A 25,915-nucleotide genomic window follows, 5' to 3' on the forward strand; every position below is an offset into this window, starting at 1 on the left:
TTAATGAGGCACATTTCTCGGCTGCTAAGCACACGGCTGAGGCCGACTCTGTGCGGTTCAACCCAGCTGCCTCTCCCGATTATCTATCGTGGGCCCCGCTGCAAACCAGGCATTTGGGGGCAGAACCGTGCCCTCAGGAAGCCAGTGTCTAACATAAAGGGAAGTCAGAGACCCAGACTTAAACGACTAAAAGCTCCGTCTCATCTGTAAAATGCAGATGATGCTATTGAATGCACATAGGTCCCAAACAGGCAAGGTCTGTAAAACAGAGGCAAACAGAATAAGGTCTGTAAAATAGGGGCAAGAAGAAAGAAGTCTCTGAAAATCAGGAGGAGGCTGCCGGGGACAGAACCCAGTCCAGACGTCTGAACCATACATGGGAAGGCCGTCCCTACAGTCCATTTATAACAGGAGTCAAATTCAGAAACTTTTTTAGTTTTTCACAGTTTAAAGGAAAATTGTTTTTTCTGGACTTTTCTTTTTTCTTTTTTGTTTTTGTATTTCTTGAATGGGAAGAAAAACCAAGCAAAATTAAACGAGACAAACTGAAAACAAACCCTACACCCTCATGTTTCTCTTCTGATAGGTAAAATGCTGGGTCTGAGAGAGGCCTGATGGGAACAGAAGCCCCTACAGGCATTAAGAGCAGGGCATTTGGCCCACGGTGACGCTGGCTGCATCTTCAGGAAATTCAAATGTGATTTCAAGATGCAGCCTCTCCGGCTTAGCACTAAAGCAGTGACGGCTGACACGGACAGCTGACTATTCTACCGTACACACTCACCAGGCCAGCACCCCTGCAATCTCAGTCATGTCACTGTTCAATCAAATTTAAAGGGAGCTGTGGTGAAGCTTTGCCTTTCCAGAAAGGAGCGCACACGCCATGCTCAGGGTTTCTCCACTGCGTTCCCAGCTCCTAAGATTCTGTTTAACTGATTACTTTTGCACCACGAGCGCCTGCAATCGAACATGCTTGGGGAGCCTGACTGATTTGGAGGGGAATCCCTCCGATAACTGGGTAAAAGTGAGGGCAAAGGGCTGCATGGTGTCTCCAAAAACAAAAGTGAAAAAGGCTCATCCTGAAATTCTATTAAACTGGCGTTTTCTGCAAGACCCACCAGGGTACAGAAGATGCATTGGCACTGGGCAATGGTCGTCATCTTCTCCACTGGGTACTCCCCGAGACACAGCTTGCAGGACACCAGCGGGTCCAGGGCCAGGTCCCAGGTGGGCCGGCACCGTGCTGTGGTCATGGCAGAGCAGTCTGAAACGAGAGAAGCACAAGGCATCAGACACCTGTGGCCTCCACCAGAACCGAGGCAGGGGTCACTCCTGGCTGAAACTGGGGCTCTGGGGGGTGGCCAAGTGAACACTGAGGGGCCGGGGTTTTAGAGTCCTCGTCTGGGTCCTCTGAGAAGTTTTAGCCAGAGGTCCCTGATCTGAGTCTGTGGGCGATTCCCTTCCCGTATTGATGGTAATATTCAAAACGGCGAGTGATCTACCCGTCGGCATCCTTCCCTCCACGCCTCTGATGGGTACTGAGGAAGACACCGTCCACTAAACGAAGCACCCAGCTCAGGAGGGCAGAACCTTAGCAACCCGGCAAAGGACGCTTTTGTTAAAATAGTTACTAATCAGATCAAAGTGTTCTCCAGTCTCTGCTGTAGGGATATCCCAGGGAAACCAGTTGGTGGAGTTCTGGCCTCTCTGTGCCCTCCCAGTAGAATGGTCCTTCCACACTGGTTTCTGTCCTCACCGCCCAGGTGTCACCTGACCTTCCAGAAGCAGCTCAAGCACCACTGCCTCCGAAGTCCTGGAAGACTGTCTAAAATGTAAGTTTCAGGGAGGCAAGGCCCTTTGGCAGATTTGTTCATTTATGTGGGTCAAGTGCATCCAACAGTGCCCGGTATGTGACAGACACTTCACAATCGTCCACGGAACAATCCTCACTTCCCCACCCTCCCCAACATTCTCTGTGCACATCCACCTCTGGTCTGTGTTCCCCTGATAACAGGCATCTTCCTATTGCTATGTTACACACCGATTTCCACTGCTTACTGCTCGAGGGAAACAGAGAAGGTGTGAGTGTCCAGCTCTTAGCTCGGCTCTGACCCACGGTGGCGTCAATAATTTCCTGTTGATTGACTGAATTCTTGCATGCAGGGAAATGGCTCCCTGCTCCTAGCATACCCCCTGCGGCTTGATTTAAGCCTTACAACACTTATTTTGCACCTGTGGTGGGTAAGTATGTGCTTTATTCTACCAGCAGCCCCTTGCCCCCCAAACTCAGAACTGCGAAAGATTCAGTTAAAATTTCAGATAAAATCCACGGCCATCCAAACTCTCACTATCTGCTATCCAAATCTCAGGATCTAAACTGATTTAGAGAATTTGGTATCCTTCCCTACTGAACCCCTAACCTCACTCTCTAAACTGAGGCATGAAAAGATTTGGATGGCAAGACACACCTACATTCCCCCCGAGTTTGTGAGGCCACGAAAAGAGGGTTTGTCTTGTTCAACTCCACATGTACAGCAGAAGACTGTACGCATAACGACCAAGGTACACACATGAAGGGAAAGAAAACAAGACAAAGCAACACCAACCAACGCCCAGAACGTACACAAAACGGCTCTCGGATCCTGGAAAGTCTCAAAGATGCGTGAGACAGAGCTCCCCACCTTAGGGTCTTCGGATTCAACCCAGGAACATCCTTTGCCAAATAAAAAGCTAATTGATAACACAAGGCAGAGTGTAGGATTATGTGTGAAATCAGTGCTCAAGGCACTCGGGAAAACTGGAAATCAGCCTGGGCTAGAATCTTCCGGATAGAACTTCGCAGGGGAGATAAGGCTTGAGTTTTAAGGGGAGGTTACATTTCATACAGGTGAAAAGGGGGTGGATATCAAAATAAGAGAGAGAGGTAACCCAGCATCTTTCACCAGGCAACAGGGTGTGGAGGCAACACCATAGGGGCAGAAGGAACTCTGCTCCTCCAGGGCAAACAGAATACCCCTATCTAGTAGGGTGCTGGCTTACTTGGCCACTGTCAGCCTCAGTCTGCTCATGTGTGTGATGGGGCCACAACCTCCATCTCCCAGGGCTGGTGCAGGATTAGCAGAGATCATATGAAGGACCTGACACACATGGGCAATGCTCAGTAAACCCTCGTCCCTTCCCCTGGGATGCCTCATTTGGCCATAGTTTATCCACCTGTGAGAAGGCCTCTGATGATACCAGCCAGGGGCTGGGTGTGCAAGTTATTTCTGGGGTCAGGGAGCTGTCATGATACTTTTTTTTAGAAAAAAATTATATCCATTTCTCGTGTTTTGACAGCCACAGCTCACCGGGTATCACTAAGCAAATATTTACTTAGGACGAACCACTGTGGGTTCTACGCAGGGCGCTGGGGGCGGGGAAGGCACGTGTGAGCTGGGGAAGAGACTCTGCGATGGTCTTGGGAACGCACAGAGGAGGTAAGACACAGTGACACACGACCCAGGAGCATGAGTGATGTCAGGGTGGCAGAGCAGCGGAGGAGACCCTGACCTATAAGAGCTCAAGCAAGTGAGGGGAGTTACTGAATTCCGGCGGGAATCGGCATTGGGAGTGAGGGCGGGAAATCCGAGGTCGGGGCAGGGAATGGACAGCAGCCTCCTCCCAGGACAGTTAGTATCTGTGGGCGACTTAGTCTAAAGTAAGTGCGCTTTCCATTGTTAGAAAAGAACTCTGACACAAATTCAAGTAATTTTGGGGTGGGTTGGAGCCTTCCGGCTAATTTAAACAAACATGATCATTTGACCTTAATCCAAGGGCACCAGAACACTTAGGTGATTTGGGGGTCACTCAGCGATCTGGGGGTGCAGAGTGTACCAGAATCAAGGCTCCTCCTGTCCCTGAGTTCATTTTCATTTGGAACATCTCCCTGCATCTTGAATTTATGCTTATGATGATTATTTTAAATGTCCAGTGTTGCCTGGATCCTGGGCTCAGGTGCCAAGACTTTTTTCTGTATGTTTCTCGGCACCTTTTTTTGTTTTAATCCTTAATATCTCTTAAAGCTCACAGTACAGAGTGTCAACTGTGTTTTGATTAAGACTGTTAGCTAAGCCCTATCAGGGATCACAAAGCTTTACTGGAAGCATTGAGAAACTGCCTAAGACTGGAAATGTCCCCAAGAGGACAGAGGTTGCTTAATTGGCTTTTCTGTCCTGGAGAGCTGGGGAAAGGCTGCAGTGGACACTGTCCAAAAGGTCTGGGGTCCAGATTCTGTAGGGCACTGAGCAGCAGATGACATGTCACCCAACAGACCTGGGTCCAAATTCCTGTTCTGCCACTTGGTCATGTGATTATGGAGAAATTACTCAACCTCGAGGAACTTTAGTGTTTTTCTCTCTGTAAAACGTACACACCATCACCTCCCAGGTACACTTGTGAAGAGTGAGTGAGAAAGAATACGTTTAAAATTCCTGGTAAGTAAAGGTCATTAGGCTCTGTCGGGTTCAAGAGCTTGGACATTAACCCATATGAACCAAGGGGAGGAGAAAAACTGAGAGATGGTAAGATGGACTTAGTCTTAGGAAGTTCACGCTGATGGCCGTCATCTTTGGAAGAAGCAAACACCAAAACCTCAGAAGCCTCCTGCTTTATCATCTGCTGTGCAGGTTGCTCCAAGGCTGGACATCACCCCAAATGGCAGAAATCAGGGACTTAACCCTTTGACATAGTCCTTGAAGCCCACGGCCCTGACCGCACTCACTGCCTTTCACCCTGGACCACTGGTCCCATCCTGGCTGGTTCCTCCCCAGACAATTCTCTCTCCCCCAGCTTCTGAGCTTGGCTCCTTTCTTGTTTATAATGACCCTCAGTTCAACTTGCAAGGCTTGACCTCTCACTTCCTTTCTTCCTGGACCATGATTTCCTCTTGACCTGAGACAGTGTGGCCTCCACTGCCCTGGGCACAGGTCAGCCGCAGCCTCTCACCTCCCAGCCCCATGATTCAGCCTTGAAGCAGGTCAGACACGGTCTCCTGGCAACTTGTCAGTATTCTTTCCTACAGAGTAGACACTCTCTAAGGTGAGCTCACAATCATGATTCAATGGGAACAACAATTGGACATATTTTACCAAAAAAAAAAAAAAAAGGATACATTGTCTAAGCCCATCACGACCTTCCCGACACACAGGATGGGCTGAATATGATTTTGCAAACATTGAACAGCTGCAAAATTGAAACAGGAATTTGCAAAGAAAATCACAATGCACAATAAGAGAAAAAAAAGTGTTTGTTTTCCTAATGTGCATGTCAAGTAGAATGAAACAACAAACTATTTTAAGAACATCTGGTCAATTATAAGCATTATTCAATCTAAGCAACTCAAAATGTTTATAAGGCAAGTTACTTATTAAGCACGACTGGGTTATGCAGAGGGTGCATTGTGATGAGAGGTATACAAAGATGAGAAAGAGCTAGAAGGGAAAAAAACCCATTGAGGGAGACAGTCTTAAAAGTACGATGTGGTTATTTGGCCAGGACCATCGCACCTGGGCTCTGGGGCTGTGGATTCTGAAGGTCCCTACTCACCCACTGTCACCCCTTCAAGGCAAAGTAGGGGAAGGGAAAATCAAATTGGTGTCAGCCAATCACTGCAGGACTGCCCTAAAGCCGGCAGAGGCATGTTGGTGGTTCTTCCCCAGCCGAGGGGGCAGGGGGAGTCACAGCCATCTGAGTTTTCACTAGCCTTTCAGGGAATTCCCATATGCAGTGAAGTCTAAGAACCACTGGGCTACATGATTCCACAGGATAGCATCTCCCCCAAGGACCCTCCCACCCTGAAGCCCATAGGGGCTTAAGCCCAACACATGATCACCTCTCAAAAATGCTATACTGTGCAGCCTGTGTCTGCCAGGCACGGGGTTAGACTCTGCATATTAGCCTCCTTTATTCTTTGCCATGACTCCCTCTGGGGAAGCGTGGCCTCTCCACATCTGCCACGTGTGTTAGTTTGTCCCCCAAATTGAAAAGCAGTGCTTTCTACCCTGCTGGACAGTGCTGGTCACAAGCAGACAGCCCATTCCATACACATATATGTGCATCAGGCATTATGTGAACCAATTTTATACATTATTTCATGTATCCGCACAGTGACTTGGAGGCTTTAGTAGTTGTTATTATTCCAATTTCAACAATGAGGAAAGCAAGACACAGAGAAGGCACGTAACCAGCCTGCGAGACGTCCTTTGTATATCCTATGGATTGCATGAGAAGGGAGCCTTCTGGGTCTGTAGACAAACTAATTCCAGTTCTGCCACGGAGCTTCCTGGGCCTCACCCGAGTGCTTCCATGTTGGCGGCGGGGTGGAAAGCTACAGCTTCACAGTTTGGAGCTGCCAGTCACAGCAGAAACATGAGAACGGTGGCTGGGTAGAAAACTGACTGCAGGGAGGTTGACTTATCCAAGTGGATGTGGTTCCATGAACCTTCAGGAAGGTGTCTGAGTGTCATCTCCTCCAGAGGAGACGATGCTGCTCCCAGGTATTCATGCAACTAACGTGAAAACATATTCACACGAACACCTGTGCGTGGATACTTCCAGCAGCTTTATGCATGACTGCCAAAACGTGGCCTCAACCAAAATGTCCTTCAGGAGGTGAACGGATAAATGACCTGTGTGTCATCCAGACAATGGAACATTTTTTCAGGGCTAACGGGAAATGAGCTATCGAGCCATGGAGAAACATGGAGGAACCTTCAATGCATGTTATTAAGTGAAAGAAGCCAATCTCTCTGAAAGGCCACAGACTGTCTGATTAAAACTATATGACATTCTGGAAAAGGTAAAATTATGGAGACTGTAGAAAGATCAGAGATTGCCTGTCAGGGAGAAAAGGATAAACAGGCCGAGCACAGAGGATATTTTAGGACAGTAAAACTAATCAGTATGATCTGTAATGGTGGATGCATGTCATTATACATCTGCCAAAACCCACACCAAGTGTGAGCCCCAATGTCAATGTTGTGGGCAAAGTCATGTCCCCCACAAAGTTCCTATGTTGAAGCCCTAACCCTCAGTGTGATGACTGTATGTCCTTTCGAGGCAATGAAGGTTCAGTGGGGTTGTAAGGGTGGGGTTCTAATCCAGTAAGGCTGTGGCCTTATGAGAGAGGAAGATCTCAGCATCGCCCTCTCTTTCTCCTACAGGTGAGGACTCAGGGAGAAGGTAGACACCTGCAAGCCACAAAGAGGGCTTTCACCAGCACCTGAGGAGAACCCAACCCTGCTGGTTCCCGATCTTGGACTTGTAGCCTCTAGAACTGTGAGAAAATACACTTCTGTGTTTTAAGTCACCCAGTCTATGGTGTTTCGTTATGGCAGCTGGGCTAATACAGCAAGCTATGGACTCTGGGTGGGAGGGATGTCTCAGTGTAGGTTCATCGCTGTAACACCCACACCTCTGGTGGGGATGGGATGTCAGCAGTGGTGGAGACCTCAAACTCTTCTATATGGTACCTCCCTATACAATCTACATCAGCTTTCTAAATATAAGTCCAAATCTCTTAACCTAAAGCTAAATTTAAAACCAAATCTGTTCATCTAAACTGCCCTAAAATAAAAAGTTTATTTTAAAAAATTTGTTATTTTCATTTAAACCCGAATAAGCCTATTAACATGCAGAGTCAACTGGAATCTTTTAAGAATCTAAGATTTTAATCTGTTTTAAGACCATGTTTTCCCCAGGCAGTATTATTTTTATTTTTTAACTTATTTTTTTTTCTATTGAAGTATAGTTGATTTACAATGTTGTGTTAGTTTCAGGTGTACAGCACCGTGATTCAGTTAAATTATATATATATATATATATATATATATATATATATTCTTTCTCAGATTCTTTTCCATTATAGGTTATTACAAGATATTGAGTATAGTAAACTGTGCTATACAGTAGGTCCTTGTTGATCGTCTATTTTATATACAGTAGTGTGTATCCATTAACTCCAACCTCCTAATTTATCTCTCCCCACTCCCTTTCCCCTTTGGTAACCATTAATTTGCTTTCTATGTCTGTAAGCCGATTTCTGTTTTGTAAAAAAGTTCATTTGTATCATTTTTTTTAGATTTGACTCCAAACAGTACTATTAAGTGTGATACTAAAAATCAGAGGAATACGGGATTAAATATAAGTGGGCAGATTCGTGTGCTTATTTTTAACCATCAAACCCCGCACGGTCTTCAGGTGGTAATGAACACAGTGATACTCCAAGAAGGCCGTACAGTGTGGTTCCGCTGGACGAAGCACAAAACACGCTCCCAAGCACAACCACACACCATCAAGGTTAAAAAGGGAAGAAAAAGCTACTTTTCAGTCATTTCGCTGTCACAGGTTCCCCAGCATTCAGACTTTGCAGGGAAAAGAGCAAAGAGGAGACAATCAACAAGGGGCCCAGGGACCAGAGAGAACTCTGGCCTGTCCGAGCTGCACTCTGCACAGGAGAAACAGTCAGAGACCTGTCAGGCACAGGTAAGGGTTTCCACTCCGCATGTCGTAGAGGCCCAAGGGTCCCTTACCATAGACAGGACGAGGAAACTTGCCTTCACTTAACCTGGGACCTTCCGTTTACTTCCCTCCTGCCTCCCAAAGATTCGGACCATTTTACAAGCATATAAACTCACCTCTGTTAACAGTGACCCAGAAGCCTCTTTGTGCTAAAAGCAGGGATGTCTAAGGCAGTCAGCCATTCCCGGGCAAACAGGTCCTGTTGCGTTTGGCTGCCCCCCCCACCCCATCCCTGAGGCCCCATCCAGTAAGGCAACCCCCTTGCCAGGCTGTCCCACAAACCCGTGTCCCAGCCGGGCCCCACGTCTGAGGAAGGTAAGCCTGTTTCCCCTTGAGGTCTTCAGTCAGTTACCCGACACGGGTGTCCCTCAGTCACCTTTTCCGTAAAATGGGGTTTTTAGTTTTGTCTTTTTTTTTTTTTTTTTTTTTTTAATGCTGGGAAATACTTGCATTCAAGCAGGGAAGGGAAGGCAGAGGTCTGGCCCGATGCTCTATTCCTTTAATGCTGTGGGATCTGCCCCGGGAGCTTCTCTGCTTGTAGTTATCTCAAGTTCAACATATTTCAACTTAACCCCCTTCTAGATGTCGTTTGGAGGGCGAAGGAGATCTGCTTCCCATCGCCACTGGGCTCTGGGGCTCTGACTGCCTTGTCTACAGATTCATGGCTTGAGACAAATTTGTCATATTCAAAATCTTGAAAGGTACTAAAAGTGGGTTTAAAAAAACATCCACGAATGGGAGCTCTGCACCTTTCAAATGCACCTGCACAGGTGAGAGCGAAGAGGAGTTCCTTCACCCGGCGCATCCTGACTGTGATGCAGCCCCTATTCCTGGGCGCTGAAGTGCACAGTGGGGTTGAGGGGAAGGCTGACTTAAACGAGCCGCCTCCTTCCACAGAGCAGGCCCACATCCTCCCTCCATCCTACCCTGGCGCTCTGGGTCTGCGCTTCTCTTGCCAGAGAAAACGTCTGGGCTGGGGTGAGGCCAGCACAGTAAGTCTTCCTGCAGCAGGGCCCGGAGCCCGTCTGCCTGCCCGGGGTGCCAAAGAGGGAGGCCCACACAGACACGACAGAAAGCCGGCTGAAAAAGCCCTTACAGACGTTTCCAGCGCCAGCCGGGGCGCCGGCCTTGAGACGCTTCCTCCCCGGCCTGGGCAGACCTGTGCACTTGCTTCTGGAAGCTGCCCCTCTGTGGGAGGCTTGGCTTGCGAAACAAGTGACATTCACGGCAGAGCACTCACTCACAACGCCCCAGTATCTTCCGCATCACAGACTGCTTCCCGCAGGCGGCCCAGCCCAGCCTGGCTCCCTGACCTCGGTCCAGGAATGAAACGAAGAGGGAGACACAAAGGGACTATTATTCCCACCGCAAACGTCACACTTTGGCTACCAGCGAGCGACAACTTTAAAAGTCAGACATAAAGGCGTTGCGTTTTAAGGCCGATGGGGATCCTCATCAGATTGTGTGTCCTTTTAGAGATGACTTCCCTGCTCCCAGCCGTTTAGGGATTTGCTAAGAGGTCGCACAGCCACCTCACGCCACCCCACTGCCTTCTACCTGGCCATGAACGACCCTGATGGTACTGTTGCCAAACCTTGCCAGTGACACAGTGAATCATTATCTCCACTTTTTATTTTTCAGATAAGGACACAGAGAAAAGAGCAACAGAACATGTCCACACATGTAGGATAGAGCACGGACAGCATGGGCCACGCCCATTCCCTGCTCTAAACATTCCTAATCACATTCTGCCAAAGAAAGGGCCCTCAGTGGGGCACAGGTGTCCTCCACGTCCCCCGCCCCTTTAAGTCAGTCCTGGTTGACGGCAGGTGCTTTGGGAGCACGCTCTGGCCAGCTCAGGTGGAGGTAGGACAGGTACAGGTAGGACAGGTAGGTAGGACTGTGTCCTTCCAGGCACCAAACAGAGGTCTTGCTGCTAAGACAAGGAGCCTGGGAAATTCCTTGGTGTGGAGCTTGTCAATCCCTTGGGTTAACAGAACAAGACGTGATGGAGTAGGGAACACGCAGTGGGATGGACACGGGCCTCTGTGAAGATTCCAGAAGCCGGGGTTCTCATGTCAGCATTGCTGCCCACCGACCACGCGACCCCCGGGACCTGTCCTGGACCCTCCTGCATCAGTAGCCTCATCTGAGCACTGGCTCGGGCCTGGCTCGCAGGATTCCTCCAGGCCCCTGAACCCTCCCTCCTTCCACCCACCTGGGAAGCTGTCACCCAGCTCTCAGCAAGAGTGACTGCTGCTGTGACTGCAGCAGCAAAGGGGGGCTTCGGCGGGGGGGTTGGGGGGTGATACATATCAGAGAGAGAGAGCTAGAGGATAAAACATGCTCTCGAAGGATCGATCCTGCCACCACAGACCCATCTCAGAGCTCAGGTACTCCTGCGGCTGTGAGCCCTGTCTGTCCACGAAATCATCTCAACACTCCTGCCCGCCCTTTCTAAGAGCTCACCACAATTCCACCTCAAGCCCCTCCCATCCCAACGCCTACGGTTACACACCCCAATCCTTCCATGTACTCCCGATCGGTAGTTAGCCAGCCGGCGTTAGGTTTCTGTAATGATCCAAACACTGTTCTAGACACGGGATGGCAAGGGCCAGAGGTCTCACCCACACAGCACGTCGGGCAACAACCAAAGCCTTTTCTCCGGTTGAAGCACCTGCTTGTGAAGACCTCAGCATGAAAGAAAAGGGATCAAATAAAAGGTATAGAATGACAGGGAATCTGTTCAAAGAAACCTTGGGGGAGTCGAGCAGAATCACCCTTTTATCAATATTGAGCTGCAGATGGTTTCGGCTTCCTTGATGTACTTTAGCCAGAAAATTAGGTAAAATTTGGAGCTTCCAAATACATGCAGCAGATTTCTTATTGTACCGATATATACACTTCTTCTATCAGGTTTATTTGGATTTTGTCTTTGCTTCTTAAGAACAGATGAGAGGAAGGGGTATTGCTAAAAACAGAGTAAGTGGATACCATAAACTCCACTCGGGTAGTTAGAGCTGATTCATGTTTTCAGTGAGGAGGCCAGGTATCTGCGAGATTCTCTGAAGACAGAGTTGGCAGGATGACATTTAGGACTCAATGAGGGGCCTGAAATAACCAAGAGGCACACATGGCCCAGCCTGAGGTTCCGGTGGTGTCCCTGCAGGCCAGGCCACGGCACGTGCTAGAGGTCTGGGGTCGTTCAGGGTCTGCATGCCCGAGAAACGTACATACACATATACCCCTTAGTTTTCAAATGTACATGATATCATTGGGATGAACTAAAATGTGTCCCTAGGGGAATTCACACCTGGGACAACAGAAGGCAGTCTTCCTTCGATCATTCATTAAACAGGTATCTCGGAGCGCTTTGTTCCAGGCACTGCTCTGGTCACCGGAAACGTTAACAGTGCACAGACTCTGCAAGCACCCCTGCCCTCTGGGAGCTAACACTCCACTGGGGAGACAGGAAATAAATGAGGTAAATCGGTAAAGCAGACAGTGTGTCAGCCAGTAATGCGTGTGCAGTGGGCAAAACAAGCAGGGTGGGAGAGATGTGCTGAAATGGTGTCCAGGGTCCCCGACAGACCAGCGGGGCAAAGGCAGAGGCCAAGCGACCAGTGGGAGACAACGGCAACTGTCCAGGGGAGAGACGGGGTGTGTCCGGGTGATGCCATGAGAAACAGGCCAAGGACAAGCGGTCGTACTCTAGACCTGCTTGGAAAGAAAAGACGCTAGGACGAGCTGACAGCCCAGGTATGGCTATGAGAGAGACAGGGTCCAGGCCAGCCCCAAGGCCTTTGACCTCACAAGTGGAAGGACTGAAGGACAGAGCTGCCCTTGCTCAAGCCTGGTGGGCGTGGGAGGAAGGTGCCAGCGTTTCTCCATCATTTACCGCCGGCAACGAGCCTCTCTGAGCCCAGCTCAACCGCTTTCCCAGGAAGCAGACACGGTGGGTACACGTTACCAGCAGGCAAGGTAGGCTCTGCACGGGGCAGAAGCCCTCCAAGTGAAGAGCAGAGTCTGCGAACCAGGGCCAGGCCTTTTCTTTGTACAACCTTCAAGCTAAGAATGTCTTTTTGCATTTTGAGAGATTATAAGGCAAAGAAAAACACAAGCAAAGAAATGTGGGCCAGCAAAGCCTAAAACGCTCACTATCTGGCCCTGCACAGAAAAGCCTGCCAGCCCCTGATTTACAGGTGGGCATCCTCGATTCCGTGGGTGGAGCCAACTAGGACTCCTGGATGAGGCTCAGAAACAGGAAATTCCTACAAGAAGTCCTCCAGGAGAGCAGGCCCAAGGTCAGGACCAAGGCCAGGGACTGACGACAGCAGCCTGGAAATGTCACATTAAACACACGTAACCGTGAGCAACTCTGCAAAGCCTGAGGTTCGAAGAAAGGAAGTGAAAGAACTAGAGGTTTGGGCCCTTTCTCTGCTTCCACGTGTATGACAGCCAAAGGCCGGACACTGCCTGGACAAGACAGTTCTGAGTGCCCCATCCTTTGTGCTCTAGTTCATTGAGACCCAAGGGCTCCTAAGGATTTGTCCTAGAAAGACCACAGCAGGCGCAAGTCAGAAGGTCCAGCGCACACCCTCAGCATCCAGGAGACTTCTTGTGCGAAGGCAAACAGGAAGCTTTAAATCCCACTTCTCCTAGTTGGAGCAGACCATGAGGTGATTGCTCACACAGGGACCAGACGCATAAAAGTGCAATCACCTCGTGGTGTGAGCCACACTCAGTCCCCGTGTCTTTAGATCTGGAAGCAGTAACCTCTGACACCTGCCAGCACAGGCGTGGGAGAGACATGCAAATCCCACGTGCAGAGCAGGAGTGGTGTCCCCTGCCTTGGACCCTGTAACACTTCTATGACAAGTATCTTCCCTATGCTATCTCCAAACTCTCATTTACACCTCTGGGTATACTCAGAGCTCACTTTTAATCACCAATAAATTATAACCCGCTGCGCCCCAAGTTGGGCAGAATCCACATCACTCTATTCCTTGGGGGCTCAGCTATTTTCTCATTGTAATAATGGCCTGATAACTATTAAAGGACCCCTGTATTCAGAAAACGAGAGCTTGGAACAAGCCTAAAGAATCCCATGTCACTTCATCAGTATGATGATTATGACAATAATATCACGAATCTTTGTTTTCCAAAGCCCATGACCTACAGACTATCACATCTTTCACCTTCTTTCAATCATCTGATCACCTACCTAAAACCCCCTGCATCCCATCACCTCCGGTCCCCTGCCCCTCTTTATGTTACCCCAGGCATTGTCTACATGCACGTCTTTATTTATGTATTGTTTTCTTCCCCCTCGAAAGTAAGTTCCATGAGAAGAGCCAGTATTACCATCCGACAGTTTAAAAAAACCTACTCAGAAAAATATGGCTGTATTTAGTTCTTTCCTTTACTGCCTAGTTAACTAGGTGGAAAAAAAAAAATACTAGCCTCAGTGGGCATTACTTATTTCATTGGGGTGAAGAGAACATTCCTATTTTCTGACCAAACAATGCTGAATAGCATCTCAGAATGCCCTTGTGATTGCCTGCAACGTTTCTGAACTTCTATTCAAAAACACTTTCTATTGTATAGTTGATAATCAACACTTCAAAGAAGGAAATCAGCTCAGTTATCTTCATTTAACAGATAACAGCAGAGGCTGAAGAAGAATAAAACATTTGCCAAAGTCTCAAGGTAACAGATGGCAAATCCAGAATTCTCACCCCCTTCCTGACTTTCCAAAGCCACATTCTCTTCCCGCACCAACATTTCCACTACTCTCAGGTCCACCGAACGCTCTCAAGGCACCCACTGCTCAGATTGCTGACGGGGTGGCAGAGTCTCCCCTGGGGCTTGGAGAGGCCCCTTCACTCACAAGAACTCCACTCACGGCCCCTCTACTCTCGTCCACTGCACACAAAAGCCAATTGCTAACCTGGCTGTTCCACCTTTAGATGACAAGAGGCCACCCTCTGAGAAAAAGCGCCATTGCTGTTTTAACCTAAGAATTTTGAAAGTGTCATGTTTTGCACATAAAAATATCCTTTCCGTCACCGAGAGTCCTCCAGTTATGAAATGAGGCATCTGGCCCCATGATGGTTAAGGACAGTCCATTTAGCTGGCTAAGATACCGAAATCAATCCAGCGTTCCACTTCCTTGATGAGATGATGAATCATAATCTCACGAAAAGCTCCTCTGTCTTCCCCAGGCCCAATGCCAGAGTCTGTACTTTCTAATAATCAGGAGAAACGATCTATCACCCTACTGGGTTTCCTAACCTCTTTGTGAAGAAAGCTGGGTCATCAGTATGTCCTTGGACAGGACTGAAGACCAGGGGTCCAGAGGTGTGGCCAAGATTAGGGAGTCAGGAAGGGTCCTGAGATCCACGTACCCAAGCCCCAGGCTCAACCCTCGCCCACGATTCTAGAACTCATATTCCAGTAGGGACTCAGAGAACACCACAGCTGCTCCAATCTCTCTTTTCTGCCCCTGGCTAAGGAGACGCCAAGTGCAGATGAGCTTACTGGATGGAGAGAGAGATACCCAAGTCATGACAGAGAGATGGGATCATGGAGATGCCACGAACCCCTTCTCGTCCCTCTCCTGTTCCAATACCCCGCCTGTCCCCACTCTCCAGCCTTTAGCTAGACAACACTGGGGACTCTATTAAATATCAAAACCACAAAACTTACTCAAAATTAGTTCTGACATGGTGGCGATGATGCCCCACAGGTGCAGACACAGAGCTTCAATTTAGAGAAGAGTCACAAAGACAGAAGGAAGGCCCCAGACGAACAGGGTCAGCACTCTGCCTGCAGAACTACTTCACCGTCTCCTGAACATGCAGCTTTGTTCGAAGCCCACCCATGAGGGAACTGGATGTAACCAAATAAACTGATGCAACCTTTCCTGCAGGGAAACAGAGATGCCAACTTCAGATAACTCTCAAGAAAACACCAGCTTCCAAGGTGGGCAACATTCCTGCTGGGAATACCCATAAGAAAGCGAGTCTAGAAAGCGCATTTATTTCCAGCCCAGTGTTGAAACCTGAGTTGTACTCCTCGGACCGGCACATGGTGTTCCTGTGCGTGGAGCCTTCCTTCGCGGAGAACAGACGTGGAGAAGTCTGTTTCGGGGAAGGACCAAGTTGTTGACATGATAATGGGTCTAAAGGGACTACGTTCTCTCAAAGACATACAACTCTTTGGTCACTTGAGAATCATCAGTGTAGAATTACAGCACCCAAAATAATAGGACCCGCTATGTCCAGCCAATGTTTTCCTCTTTCACAGATTTCAGGCCTCTGACGCATCAAGGGCCGTCTGCATGCTTCCTGACATTCCAGAAAGGAGCAGGCTCAGGTGCTCCAGGGCCGTGGAAGACCACACACACCCTCGTCCACAGGCACCCAGATCTCATCTCCAAGTCTGCTCGCACCTGCGCAGAGACGATGAGGGATGGGGGCCGAGGGGCTGTTTCTCCGGGCTCCGCAGCAGCCTCACGTGTCTGCAGGACGCTATTTCATCAGGTCTCTCCTGCTTGAAAGCTTCTGACCCCTCCCCAGCAGTGCAGATGCAATGCAAAGCCCTCAAGCTCCGCCTGCACCCACCTTCCTCTTCCTCAGAGCCCATCACTGTCTGCGGCTTACCTTACTTATCTCATTTATCCTCTGCCGCCCTTTCCTCGAGGAGGCCGATGTTCATTGTCTTTTCTCACACTTGCATCCAAAGGCCCCGGCACAGAGGACGTGTCCCATGAAAATAGGTCAGCACAATCTACCTGATGCTCCAAACTCATGCCTGGGAGAAAGCCAGGGTGACTGGGTGAGAGGGATCTCTGCTCTACTAGAAGCTTTTCTGGAACAGGGAGGATTTTATGTCCATGTCATATCCACTACCTGGTATTATGGGCTACATGTGGAAAGTAAATATTTACTGAGTGGATGTCTCAGTAACTACTAAATTAGCAATTTGGTGTGACTCTTCTCTGCAGTGAAATACAATTGCTCATTTTGGCCCAGTTAAATTCATGTGAAAATTGTCCAAAGGACCACGTCCAGTCACCTGTGCTTTGGTGTGAATTCGTGTGGAAAGGCGCCAGCTCTCTCTTCCTGGGAGCCAGGACACTGGCCATAGCCAGCTCCGCGGCCTTGGCCCACCCCCTGAGCACTCTGCACCCTGATTTACTCACGTGGAAGATGATAGGGCTGATCCTCCACCTATAAAGTCAACGGCACATTTTTTAAATTATAATTATCTGGCTACAGTCACGGCGCCACTACTTAACACACATGGCTAATGGTAATACATAATGATAGACCACTACTGAGAGGCAACAGTCAATACTTTTCAAGGACCTTAAAAATGTTCAACTCCTTTGATTAAGTAACACCGGTTCTGGGAATTCATCCATAAGAATAAAAAAATCAGGACTTCCCTGGTGGTGCAGTCGTTAGGAATCCACCTGCCAATGGAGGGGACACGGGTTCGATCCCTGGTCCGGGAAGATCCCACATGCCACGGAGCAACTAAGCCCGTGCGCCACAGCTATTGAGCCTGTGCTCTAGAGCCCCCGAGGCACAACTACTGAGCCCACATGCCACAACTACTGAAGCCTGCGTGCCTAGAGCCCGTGCTCCACAACAAGAGAAGCCACCGCAATGAGAAGCCCGCACACCACAATGAAGAGTAGCCTCTGCTCGCTGCAACTGGAGAAAGCCCACACACAGCAACGAAGACCCAATGCAGCCAAAAATAAATAAATAAATCTATTTTTAAAAAAAAAGAATAAAAAAAATCAAGGGCATTAAATGTTCATTATAGCATTTCCCGTAATATTAAAAAAGTTTTCAGAGCATAAATATACATTTTAAAAAGAAATATCAAACCGGTAAAACGGAAGAATGGAAAACTACGAGCCACAGAATGATATTTTACAGTCTTAACCGATGGCTTTACAATATAATTTTGGATAAAAATCATATGCTATGTTAGCCACCACAGACAAAGAAAGGATACACACCCACACAAGTAAAATCACTGCTTCATTAGAATGAGGAGACATGTTTCTTCCTGGCAATATTCCTTTATATATACAATTTCAAAAAATTCTGCAAAGCCAAGGTAAGTCAAAATAAATAACAAAATTATTTTAAAAAACAGTTGCAAAACTTATTCCAGTTAACTTCCTTTGAACAGTTTTAGAAATTGAGAGATAAAAGAGCAACAGTAATAGAAAATGATCAAAGTACAAGAAGTAGTTCACAGGGAAAGAAAGACAAGTGTCCCCAGATGGACTCATTCCTAAGAAGAGAGATGCAAATTCACTGCATAAGATGCCACTTCTCAACTCTCCAACCGGCAAACATTCAAACGTTTGACAAAACACTCGTCCACGAGGCTGTCGGTCAATAATTGCTCTCCTGCCCGACTTGCTGGAATCCGAGACGATACAACACATCAAAAGGGTTTTGTTGTCAGAATCTACCAACACTTTACCTACATTTATCCTTTGAACCAGAAATCCCACTTCTCGGGCATGTGACCAGTGTATGTGTGAGCAAGTTTGTCATTGTGGTCTTGTCTGAAATATCAAAAGATTAAAAACAATCCAAGTAGGTTAAATAAACTGAGGAAGTCAACCCTGGAATGGATTACTAGGCTACTGTAGAAAGAGGAGAAACATTACACGCATTAAAATGGGAAGATTTGAACGATGTAGTAAATTTAAAAGGCAAAGTGTAGAACATGTATTTTGCATACTGAATGTTGTGTAAACTTCATATGTATATTCGTACTTATTTGTATTTGCATAAAGAAACACTGGATGCTGCAGGCACTATGGAGAACAGTATGGAGGTTCCTTAAAAAAATAAAAATAGAGCTACCATATGATCCTGCAATCCCACTCCTGGGCATATAGCTGGAGAAAGCCATAATTCAAAAAGATACACACACCCAGTGTTCACTGCAGCACTATTTACAATAGCCAAGACATGGAAGCAACCTAAATGTCCATCAACAGATGAATGCATGAAGAAGATGTGGTATATATATACAATGGAATATTACTCAGCCATAAAAAAGAATGAAATAATGCCATTTGCAGCAACATGGATGGACCTAGAGAGTATCATGCTAAGTGAAGTAAGTCAGAAAAATATCATATGATATTTATATGTGGAATCTAAAATAAATACAAACGAACTTATTTACAAATAATGCCATTTGTAGCAACATGGATGGAAAAACAGATTATCATACTAAGTGAAGTTAAGCCAGACAGAGAAAGACAGATCTCATAGGATATCGTTTATATGTGAAATCTAAAAAAATGATACAAATAATCTTATTTACAAAATAGAAATAGACTCACAGACATAGAAAACAAACTTATGGTTATCAAAGGGGAAAGGGGATAAATTAAGAGTTTGGGATTAACGCATACACACTACTACATATAAAATAGATAACCAAAAAAGAACTACTGTATAGCACAATATCTGTAATAACCTATAAGGGGAAAGAATCTGAAAAAGAATATATATATATATATATATATATATATATATATATAACTGAATCGCTTTGCTGTGCACTTGAAACTAACACAGCATTGTAAATCAACCATACTTCAACAAAAAAAAAAAAAAAGAAAATGGAAAAAAAAGGAACACTGGATGAATACCCGAACCATAATTAAAGCAGTTACCTAGCGGAGTGGGCTGGGCTAGAGGGTGGAGGGACTGACTGGGCACAGAGGCAAACAGGACTCTTCAAATATTACCTTTAAATAAATTGATTGTGAACTATATGGATACTCCTGTTTAGAGATTACAAAGACTTTAATGAAATAAACTTAAGTATTTTAATAACAGTAATTTAGAATAAACAGAGGGTCTCTTGCCTGGTCCTAATTCCATCAAGGGATAATGCCTATTCATTCTACATGTAGACTTGCATACTTAACGTCAGGGGATGCATTTCAAAATTGTATAAGAGAAAAGTTCCAAATGATATTTTAATAGTGTTTTTCTTCTCTGAGCTAGCTCAGAGTTCCAAAACTGTCAACGTATAAATGCTTTCCTCCATGTCTCTTCCAAATTTAAAACCTGGCATTTATTTTATTGTTGAAAGGCTCAACGTCTTCTGATCAGCTGCCTGTCAGTGCTAAGTTTTCAGACAAGGGCCTGTCAGCTCACAGAGTAATAAGACTTTCACAGTGTCAGCCTTTGGGGGAGGGTTTTATACTTCCCACAAGGAAAAAAAAGCAACATCAATTCAAATAAAGATTAAGAAATAATAATAACAGCTAACATTGACTGAGAACTTGCTAGGTGCACAAATTCATGAGCCACTTAATCATACAGCAGCTGTAAGAAACATCAGCCCTCATTTGCAGGAGGGCCGGGGTACAGGGAGGCTGAGTGGTGGAGGTGGGGTGCATCTCTCGGCAGGCAGGACCCAGGCCTGTTCTCTAACCACAAGGCTGTACGTCTTTATTTTCTGAATGCAGTGAGACCGACGTAGCACTGGTTGTCACGAGGCAGCTATAACCTCAGCGACACGCGGGACCACGCTCCAGTCGCCGCTCTTGCTTTTTAAGAATCCTATGTGTTCAGTTACAACGTTCCTGGTGAACAGGGGTAAGTGAGCTCGCCGTCCCAGTTTACAGAGTATGAATGAGATGGAGCGGGTAAGTGGGTGGTGTCCAAGCTACCATCAATAGACGAGCACTAAGCATGGTCTGGGAGCTGTGGAGTCTAGAATTCTTACCCAATCTTAATTTCTACATCCTTCCTTCCACTAGTGAATAATGTGCTATGAAAGCCCAGTAAAGGTATAGACCAGAGGCTGGCAAATGTTCCCCATAAGGGTCAGACAGTTCCTACCATAGGCTTTGTGGGTCATAGAGAGGCTCCGCAGCAACGGCTACACTCGGCAGTGGTAGCCTCAAAGCAGCCAGAGGCAGCTCCTAACCCATGGGCAGGGCTGTACGCCAGTGAAACCAGGGGTCAGGATACGGTGTAGATGCCTGTGGGGGAATCCTGCCCGTCTTTCTGACCGTCCCGCTGCTCTAACGTGGTTCAAGACTGTAACAAAGTTTGCCTTTGTTTTGTTTTGAAATCATTTCTATTCTGAATGCCTGAGCCTGCAGTGAAGACACTACACAAGCTGATGCTTTGCCAACTATAGCCCGAAGAACCTGTGCACCGAATAGCCCGCCTGGTTTCACGCAGGACGGGGACCCAGTCAAGGTCAAGAAAGAGCCTTCCATTCAGGCCACGTGCTCTAGTGTTTATTTCTGGCAGAAGTCCTGGGCCTTTGCTCGCGCGGATGTCCACGCCTCTCCTCCACCTAGTGAATCTGTGCCCCCCTCACCATCCAGCTTCATGGCATCTGCCAAGATCACTGCAGTGCGACCCTCCCATGACCCTCCCATGAGTCTCCCCGGCCCCAGGTCCGAGGTACCCCGACCACAACTTAGATTCAGACGCAACGTCTTACCTCCATGCTCAGTATCTAAGACCCTCCAGACAAAGCTATGCCATCTTGCCTTGTGCTCCTGACTCTTACATAAGCATTTATCCTGTGGGTCAATGGCAATAGGATGGCTTTACCATCCCAGTACACACGTGAGGAGCTGAGAAGGTGCAGTACAATGACCCGGCCAGGCTGTGGTTAAAGAGTTAGTGGCAATTCTGAGAGAAGATCCTAAGTCTCTTTATCCAAGGAGCCTAAGACATCACAGGAGCCTAGTCTGATAGACAGTGGCCTTTGCTGAAAGTGGACAATCTCCAGGACCAGAGGCCACTGGGTTTGAATCTCAGCACGGCCACAGGATGGTGGCAAATCACTTAAACTTAACATCAGCTTACAGTTACCACGGCACTATCTTAGGCTGTATAAAATGCATACTGCTTCATTTAATACTTCCACCAACTGTGACGTATGCACACTTATCCCCATTTTATAGATAAGAAAACTGAGGCACTGAAGTGCTGCAACTTGTCCAACATTAAGTGTCAGAGACTAGTTCCAAACTGAGGTGTTCTGGCTCCAGAACCCCACTCTTCCAACCATAAACTCTAGGGCCCCTTGGGCCTCACTGGCAATGGTGTCTGTTGTTATTGATCATTCAACACATGCTGTTATTATGATTATTCTCTCCTCATTGGCAGAGGATGTACACCTCTCTAGCTAAGGCGGGTTGCAGAACTGACCTCATCAACTCTTTCCTGCCTCATCAACTTCTCCGCCAGCCACAAGCATCTACAGGAGGTCTTCCTCTGGGAGTCTGGGCCTGGACACAGCCCAGGGATGGGCCTCCTGATCTCGGCCTTGGTGGGTGTGGACAGTGCCCTCACGGAGGGTCAGACACACCCTGGAACACTGCTGGCTGCCTTGTCAACCGAGATCACAGCAACACCTACAGCCAATGGTAAGATGGTGCATAAGCTAGAGAGGCCAGGAAGTGGGTGGGGAGGACCTAGAAAGGGAAAGGGTTGCCAAGGAGTCTGATCCTACGCTCCCATCCCAAGAAAGAGCAATTAGCCCACAGAAGAAACCACCTGGGGCTGTTTCTGCTCAGCCTGACCCACTCGAAAATTCTTCTAAAAGGGAAAAATCAGTTACAAACACATGAAGACTTGCAGCTTAAGAAGGTGAGGGGTGCGGTGAATGCCAGAAGTTACATAACATCCTTTCTGTAGGCTGGGGGAAAGCTGTCTCCCGAAGTTTGACAAATGAACAAAGAAACGTGGCAGCATTTCAGACTGCCACCCAGTCTTTCTGTGGAACTGATGTGCCCACGAGTGAGCCCATCCCAAACCCTGGCTCGTGATGAAGAGGAGAAGGTGGGGAGGGGGAGGGAGATCATGTAAAATTAGCATCTTCTCAGCTGTGTGCTGAGCTGGGGCTTCCAGGATAGCGGAGGGGTTCTGTGGCTCCGGCCTGATTTGCGAGTATTGCATAAGGTTGTGGGCCTGGGGGTGGGAGCCGTTCCTCCCCAGGAGCCTGAGAACAAAGAAATGAGGCTCCTCCCCCACGGCCCACCGCTCGGGAACCAGGCTGTGGTCTCCCCTGTGTGCAAGCCGGTAAGAAAAGACCAGAAAGAAAACGGCATTAAATTCAAAAGAAGCCAACAGGAATCCAGAAATATACATGCTGTACTTAACCTACAGCAGAGAAACACGCAAGGCCTCATTCAAAGGTAGAGTTGCAGTTAAGCAGAGTTTACTGCACACTTGCTAACACAGTAAAAGACGAGGGACAGCTTTGGGAATCACGCTGTCCAAGCCCTCTTCCATACACATCACTCAGAGACAAGAGACCTCCATGGCCACATAGCAGAGCGGCAGAATCTAATCAGAAGACAGGCCCCTCATCCCCAGGTCTGCGGAGGGGCCGCACCGGCACAGTAAGATTGGAGGGCTGTCTGCGTCGAGAATAAGCTGTTCACACAGCTGAAATGAGGGGCAGAGGGCACGAGGTCTACAGAGAAGGGTCAAGGAAAATGCTCAGTAACCCTGACACTGTACCTTGTTTTTATCCAGACCCACCCAAGAACCCAATCTGTTTTTCACTCTTAACCATCACGTCTCAGAGGTAGCTCCGTATTTTAATTCTGCAGCATTCATCATCTTCCTGGCATTTACGCGGAGCAAGATTGTAACTACCACGTGTACCGGATGCCAATCGGCGGGACCGCCCCCCAGCCATCGCATCACAGCCCCGTCCTGGGCTCACAGCACCAAAGAAATCAGGCCGACTGGAGAAACCAGACAGCTGGAGGAGCATTCAGACGGGTTCACAATGGTTCACAGACTCTTAGAAATCAGAGGATTAAGAGAACACTGCACAGCCCTCCCCAGAGGCCCCCGCATAACTTCCGGGCTACGGTGAACCTCGAGCCAGCTGGAGCTCCTGCAGCCAGGACAGAAGAGGACAGTGGGCAACCAGAGGCACCGGCAATAAAGTCAAACGAGGTGCTAATCAGTATTCCTGTTTCTCTAGATTTGCCAGGTATTTCACAAAGTGTATGTTATACTTTGTAAGAAGAAAAACAAGTAAGAAAAATGTGGCAAAGAAGCAAAAAGTTTAGGAAAGTAAGGTAGAGCTGAGTAATTTTAGCGCACAAAGTTCATGTCCTCAAGGTTTTTGTTTGTCTGCCATTTTTTTTAACAAACTTTTTTTTTTTTGCGGTATGCGGGCCTCTCACTGTCGTGGCCTCTCCCATTGAGGAGCACAGGCTCCGGACGCGCAGGCTCAGCGGCCATGGCTCACGGGCCCACCTGCTCCACGGCATGTGGGATCTTCCTGGACCGGGGCACGAACCCGTGTCCCCTGCATCGGCAGGAGGACTCTCAACCATTGCGTCACCAGGGAAGCCCCAAACGTTTTTTTCTGCAATAAATTGTGTGCAGGCCATGCTTCAGGGGCAATACATTTAGCTCAAAACTTCAAACAGGGACTTCCCTGGTGGCACAGTGGTTAAGAATCTGCCTGCCAATGCAGGGGACACGGGTTTGAGCCCTGGTCTGGGAAGATTCCACATGCCACGGAGCAATGAAGCCCGTGAGCCACAACTACTGAGCCCGTGCGCCACAACTACTGAAGCCCGCGCACCTAGAGCCCGTGCTCTGCAACAAGAGAAGCCACTGCAATGGGAAGCCCACGCACTGCAACGAAGAGTAGCCCCCGCTCATCGCAACTAGAGAAAGCCCGCGCGCGGCAACGAAGACCCAACGCAGCCAAAATTTAATTAATTAATCATTAATTTAAAAAAACTTTGAACAGGGACAAGGTCTTGGGAGAAAGGCAGGGAGCCCTGGGTCCCTTGAGAAGTATCCGTAGGGTGAGGAAACTCAGCCCCTGAGGTTGTGCAGGAAGAAGGCCCACATCCCGGCCCCCCGGGCCTGCGGGCCGAGAGCACGTGGCTGGAACCAGATGACCTAGGTCACACCCACCTGCGGCCCGTGCTCTCTGGGGACCTTGGGCAAGTTACTCAAGCAACCCAGCCTCAGTTTTCCCATCTATAGAATGAGGATAAGGAGATGTGCATTAGTTAGTTAAGGCTGCCTTAACACACCACCACCGACGGGCAGCTGAAACAACTGTCATCTATTGTCGCACAGCTCTGGAGGCTGCAAGTCCCAGGGCAGGCTGGGGGCAGGGTTGGTTCCTCCACAGCCCTTCTCCTTGGCTTGTAGACAGCCATCTTCTGCCCATGTCTCTTCACATCGTCCTCCCTTTTGAGGTGTCTCTGTCTCCATATTTCCCCACTTGATGAGGACACTCATGATATCGGGTTAGAGTCTGCCCTAATGACCTCATTTCAACTTAATTCCGCCTGTGAAGACCCCAGGTGACTGCTGAGGGCCCTAAACTCAGCCAGTGCCCTTCACGGACTAAGCATCATTGTCATCATCACTCCCAGAGCTCCACCCCTGGTGACAGGCTGTCACCAAGGCCGTGTGCAAGGCCTGGACCAGAGGCAGGAGGCACAGCCCGAGGCTCAGGACCCCATCTGTCCAACAGGACGAGTCACACTCTGCCAGCCTCACGCTTTCTCTGCAGGGGACGGGGTGGCCTGGAAGGGCAGCACTCGGGGACACAGCGTGGCCACCATCACCCTTTCTGATGTGGAGGAGGAAGATTTGCAGAGCCATTGCCCACTGCCCCCTAAGTTCTAAGTGCCTCCTTTGTCCTGAAGAAGAGTGAATTAGTTTTTCTAGACATGGTGGCTCAATTGACTTGTGAAGAACAAATTTACAAGGAATTCCGGGCGCTATTTTGTATGGTTGGAGAGAATGACCTTTGTGTCAAGCACGTCTGTTTCTGTGGCAAGAGCAGGCTGGGTCAGAAGCCCCTCATCCCTGCTGCCACAGGACACACTAAAATTACTGGACGGGCTGTGTTTTCCCAGAATCAGTCAAGGGTTTGCCCGGCTGCGGAGGTGAACAGCAGTTGGCTCAGCGGGGCCTGCCAGCCAGGAGGGAGCTGCGGCCCTAATTCCCACCTGGCTTCCTTCTGTGCCCTAAATGTTCACCGCATTCCTCCTTCGACCAAAATAAAATGGAAGTGTTTTTGCCAACATATTTCAACTTGAGAGTCATCCTGGAGGATATTGTGACTCTGTATTTTCTAATGCAAATAAGGAAAGCCCGAGGGCCCTGGAATGTCTCTCTGCCAGCCTTCGAGACAGTGGCCCAGAGAGCGGAAGAGACTTGACAAAGGGACGCACTCGGGGTTGGCAGGGATGGGCTGTCTGCGGACCGTAAGTCCAGTACGTCTGCCCCTGCCGTGCTGTCTTTGCATCAGACTGCCCCAGGCCATAATATCC

General features: G+C 48.2%; 1 protein-coding gene across 9 annotated transcripts in view; it reads right to left on the reverse strand.

Moving 5' to 3' along the window:
- RNF144A (ring finger protein 144A) overlaps nt 1–25,915 on the reverse strand; it is a 114,612-nt gene that overhangs the window by 37,551 nt on the left and 51,146 nt on the right. For all 9 annotated transcript variants that reach the window (XM_060168473.1, XM_060168472.1, XM_060168467.1 and 6 more), the window contains exon 3: nt 1,119–1,264. In XM_060168473.1, coding sequence (XP_060024456.1) covers nt 1,119–1,253 — 135 coding nt within the window. In that variant the 5' untranslated portion in view covers nt 1,254–1,264. The remainder of the gene's footprint in view (nt 1–1,118; nt 1,265–25,915) is intronic.

Source organism: Lagenorhynchus albirostris, chromosome 13, assembly GCF_949774975.1.
Source record: "Lagenorhynchus albirostris chromosome 13, mLagAlb1.1, whole genome shotgun sequence".
Classification (NCBI taxonomy): Eukaryota; Metazoa; Chordata; class Mammalia; order Artiodactyla; family Delphinidae; genus Lagenorhynchus; species Lagenorhynchus albirostris.